Source organism: Galeopterus variegatus, unplaced genomic scaffold (genome assembly GCF_000696425.1).
Source record: "Galeopterus variegatus unplaced genomic scaffold, G_variegatus-3.0.2 Scaffold9785, whole genome shotgun sequence".
NCBI lineage: Eukaryota > Metazoa > Chordata > Mammalia > Dermoptera > Cynocephalidae > Galeopterus > Galeopterus variegatus.
The window spans coordinates 16,002-20,999 of NW_007735896.1; the positions used below are offsets into that span (position 1 = coordinate 16,002).

General features: G+C 46.4%; 1 protein-coding gene across 1 annotated transcript in view; it reads left to right on the forward strand.

Moving 5' to 3' along the window:
- The first annotated feature begins 673 nt into the window (after nt 1–673).
- Nucleotides 674–4,998, forward strand: part of PTPRJ (protein tyrosine phosphatase, receptor type, J) — a 37,474-nt gene continuing 33,149 nt past the window's right edge. The window contains exons 1-4 of the mRNA XM_008593874.1: nt 674–710; nt 1,336–1,593; nt 2,322–2,597; nt 4,542–4,832. Coding sequence (XP_008592096.1) covers nt 674–710; nt 1,336–1,593; nt 2,322–2,597; nt 4,542–4,832 — 862 coding nt within the window. The remainder of the gene's footprint in view (nt 711–1,335; nt 1,594–2,321; nt 2,598–4,541; nt 4,833–4,998) is intronic.

A 4,998-nucleotide genomic window follows, 5' to 3' on the forward strand; every position in this document is an offset into this window, starting at 1 on the left:
AGGAGAGAGGGGAAAGGGGAAGGAAATGGGATGGGAGAAGGTGGAAAGAGGAGAGGACAGGATTGAGGCCTGCGGCACCCCCCTCGTTCCCACAGGGGAGACCAAGGCACGGTCATACATTTTGTTTATATCGTTTTAATTATTATACAAATAATCTTATTTTATATTTGAACTTTAAAAAAAAAAACTCAATGTGTACCATAACTTTCCCCCATAGTTAGTATGGCCTTCATGTTTTCAATGGATGCAGAACGTGTTGTCATATAGCCAGATCGCGATTTACAGAGCCCTTCCCTTGTTTGTGGAATATTTGGGTGATTTCTAGTGGTTTTATGTTTATAGAAAGCAGGCTGCCTTTCATGGTCTTCTGTGGAGTCTCTCTGACATCTGGAATCTGGCGATAGGGAAAGAAGGCTCTCCAAGCTGCCTTCCTTTAAGGAGACCCCACTTCTTAAAAAAAAAAAATTAACTTTGGAGTAGATAGTACATGCCTGTGGTACAGAAATTTAAAAATAATACAAAGGGTTTTATAGGGTAAATGTTTCCCTTTCTTGTCCCCCAGCCATCCAGTTCCTCTCCCTGAAGGTGACCTTGGTCATCTGGTAAGGAGAGGAGGGTTTTGAAAGCAAGGGCAGGAAAGAGGCCTCACTTCCATTGTTATTTCTGGGCCTGCATGTCTCGCTTTCTTGCACATGGTCCAGTGAGCCAAGGTGAGATGCTCAGAGCACAGGCTCGTGTGGGTGACTTCAGTTCTGACTCTGGCTCTCAGGATGGAGCGTGTGCGTTTCCTTCTCTTCCTCACATGGCTTCAAGTGCTCCAGCATGGTAGATTCCCAGCTCTCCATTTCGGTTTTCCTCTTCAGTGTGCCAGGTTATGTTGCAGGAAGACGTTTTCTTTTGAGTGATTTAAACAAACAAAACTCTTAAAAAAAAATCTAACTCTTTATCAAGATACAATATACATACCCAAAAGTACATATTGTCAGTGCATAGTTTGATGAATTTTCACAAACTGAACACATCTGATGATCAGCACCCAGATCAATGAAACTGAACATGATTTCCTCTCCAGAAGATCCCTTGAGGGGTTCATTTTTACGTCAAAAGCGAAAGACCAGATAACTGGTCAAATGAACTGGCAAGTTCATCTGTGTGGAAGAAACAAAATTCTTGAAAGAAATTGGTATGTGTTTCCTCTGCTTAGTTTGGAGTTTGCCCTCCATGCATTCATTTGGGAACCTCATGGCAAAGGAGCAAGTTCTCTTGACAGACACTTGGAAATGATGTCATGAATGTCATTAACAGATTTCCTTTTCCTTCCTTTCGTCTGACCAGACCTCGGCGCAGTGTTTGACATCCGCGTGGTCCATGTTACCACCACTGAAATGGAGCTGGAGTGGCAGAATATAGACCACAGCTCTGAGTACATCTACTATTTACATATACAGTCTGTGAAGGGCTCTCACACAACCAACAGTTCTCACAGAGCGATCACTCTGCAGGACCTAATCCCAGGCACCTTGTATAACATCACAGTCTCTCCAGAAGTGGACCATGTCCTGGGGGTCTCCAACTCCACTGAACAGTACACACGTAAGTCTCTTAGGACGTCCTTCTAAGGTAGTTGCTCCCAGACTTTCACTTGGAGTGAGCACTGGCTTAATGGTGGGGTAAAGGGCGATTGTGTTTCTGGGCTCCAGATTGAATGTGAAACTGCTTAAGTTGAAAATATTGGCCTCGGCAAAGGTTCTGCTGTCCTCATGGTGCATTGGTGTTGAAGCCACAGGAACTTGAAATTATGTTTTGAAGCACAAAGTGATTCCATGAGAATGGAGAACATAACTATTCCACTCATTCCTTGTAAACACAGACTCGAGGAGAGTCACCCTGTCATGTTGGCACTGGAAGCCGCTGCTTGGATGAGGAGCTTTGCCTACAACACAGTGAGGGAGGTGTTTTGCTAATAATATTCAAATCTAAATACATGGTGGAGATGTTAGTTTATAATACATTTTTGGTGTATTCTCTTTCATCAATCAGATTTAAAAAACAGATTGGAAATAATGTCTTAAAAATATATTTCAGATGAACTTGAGGCATTGAAAGAAGCCTTAAAAACTTTAATTCTTTGAGATTTAATCTGTATAATTATTTTATGGAAATCTTTTTGGGAAGCCTTCCATCTTTTGAGCAAGCAAATATTAGATTTAGTCATTTCTTTTAAAAGGAGACTGGCTATTTTGGGGTGTAGTTAAAAAGAGTCCTGGAATTCTAGTTAGTCTGTGCTTTTCCTTAAAAAAAATTTTTTTTTAAAACTCAAGGGCCTAGCGATGTGGTCAACATTGAAATAAGTACCAACAGCACAGAAGCAGCCTTAAGTTGGCAGAACCTTGATGAAGCCTCTCCCACATATTCTTACCGCCTTCTCATTAAGGATGGAAATTCCAGCAACGCAACCCAAGTAGTCACGGGCACTGGAATCAAATACACGACAGTCACTGAGTTAACACCAGGCTTGTCTTACACAGTAGAGATCTTTGCACAAGTGGGAAATGTTACTGAGTCACTGGAGCCTGGCCGGAAGTCATTCTGCACAGGTGAGTGGCTGCAGGTGCCTCTTGGACGCCTTCCCGTGTGGTGCTGACCTCGCAGTCTATAGTGTAGTAGGTCTCGTGTGCTGTGCACGATTAAATGTTGCGCTCTCTGAGCCACCCTGTTAGCTTCTCAGGGCTGTCTTGATGCCCTCATCATTTTTTCATTCAACAAATACACGTCTTATCAAGCACTTACTATATGCCAGGCAGACAAGTCCCTGCCTTCCTGGAACTTTTATTCTGGTGGGGAAGACAGATAGTAGACAAGTTAAATAAATAAATTGTTAGGTGACAATAACTGCTAAGAAGAGAGGAAAAAAATAGGGAATGGGGCAATGAGATGTTTACTTAGGGTGCTCAGGGAAGGTCTCAATGAAAAGGTGACTTTTGAGCCAGCCATGTGGGTATCAGGGCATTAGAGCATTACAGGCAGAGGAGCAGCCAGTGCAAAGGCCCTGAGGCTGGAGTGGGCCTGTGATGTTGGAGGAAGAGCAGGAGGCCAGGGTGGCAGTAGCAGATCCACAGGAGCGAGAGGGTGAGGTAGACGGAGGGTCTGAGAGCTCAGGGGCAAGGGCATAGCTGATGTCTGGCCTGTAGTTCCTGGCTTGGCTTTTCCACTGAAGAAGATGGAAAGGATGTTGTTAAAATGGATGCCCAACCTTCTCACCCTCTTGACCCTCACCTACCTCACAATTCAAAAAGGGCGATAAAGAGAAGAGCCCTGTGTCTAACTGAGGTGCTTTCTGAGAGCAGCGGGAAGGTCCTGCCCACGGTGATGAGCCCTTCTGCTCACAGTTCTGACTGCGGCCCCTTGGTCGCCTTGGCACCTATGTCCCACCTATTCTCTGCCCCTTTATCTCTGCGTCTTCCCTTCCCTAGAGCAAGCCAGGTGCTCTAGGAAGCAGGGGTCTCATTGCTCAGCCTCCCTGGTTGCATCAGAGCTGGAACCCCGATGGACTTTGACCTTCCACATGGGGTGGGTAAAGAAAGCCTGCAGCTTTGTGTCACCTCTGCTGACTCAGGCTCCACCTACCAGGCCTAGACTCTGATCTACGGTATTTGGGGGGCTTCCATTGCTGCTTCATAACTTAGCTATATTCATTGCAGCCTATAGCAATGAATTTATGACCGGGGGTGGGTAGAACAGGTGCTGTGGGAGTAGGGGTACCGGCAGGTTACCTTTCCAGGCCTCAGGTGGAGAATGTGGGAGCTGCACTAGGTGACTCGTTAGAGCTTTTCCTGCTCCAAAATTCTGTGAAATTCAAGTAATGATAATATTCTTCCACAGTATATTAATGTAGTTTTCCATTTATATCAGTTTGATGTTGGCCCTCAGTAAAACTCTATTGGCCATCAGATAGATAGAGACAAATATCACCCCATTTTAAAGATACAGAAACTGACACCACTTACCATTGAGCATGCTGTATGGGTAGAGTTTCCCCCAAACTTGGACTTAGAAAACCTGGGATCCAGTTTTGTCTTCACCATTTACCAGCAATGTCATCTTCAGCAAATTGCTTAACCTCTCCAAGCCTCAGCTGGTTTATCTGCAAACTGGGACAGTATAAACCTATGTGTTCCAGAAGGATTGTCCAGAGGGCCCCAGACTAGATGATGCAGGTGACGAGACTGCTACTGCACACAGCATAATGCAGCTGCCACTTGGGGAGCTCTCTTCTCTTACTGGTGTCTGGCTTGGTGGCTAACACCCATTGTTTCATTTAATCCTCGAACAGTCCTGCAGCTGAGGCTCAGAGCAGTTGGGTGACTGGCCCAAGGGCACACAGTTTGGCATTGCCCAATTCAGGGCAGTCTCTGCTCCCCCACCACACACACACCTGTCTCTTCATCATGAAGGGGCCAGGATTCTCCTGCTCCCACATTTCTGTGTTTGTGAAGGTCAGATGTTCCAGAACCTCATGATGTGCTGTACTTGCTTGGCAGATCCTGCATCGGTGGCCTCCTTCCACTGTGAAGTGGTCCCCAGAGAGCCGGCCTTGGTGCTCAAATGGGCCTGCCCTCCTGGCACCAATGCTGGCTTCCACCTGGGGCTCAGCAGTGGAGCCTGGAGCAACGAGACACGCCTGGAGAGCTGCTCCTCGGAGAACGGCACCGAGTACAGGGCAGAAGTCAAGCATTTGAAGTTTTCTACCTCGTACAATATCAACATCACCACCTTGTCCTGTGAAAAGATGGCACCCCCTGCCCAAAACTCCTGCAGCACTGGCATCACAGGTGGGCTTCCTGGTAGGAGGGTGGGCACCCCTGGAGACCCAGGGGGCCTGCTAGTGTGTCCTAAAAATCAGGTTTTTTTTTTTTTTTCCTTTTTGTCTTTTTTCGTTCCCGGCAACGGATCCCAACCCTCCGGGTCGCCCCCGTACCGGACCGGGGCTGGCAACGG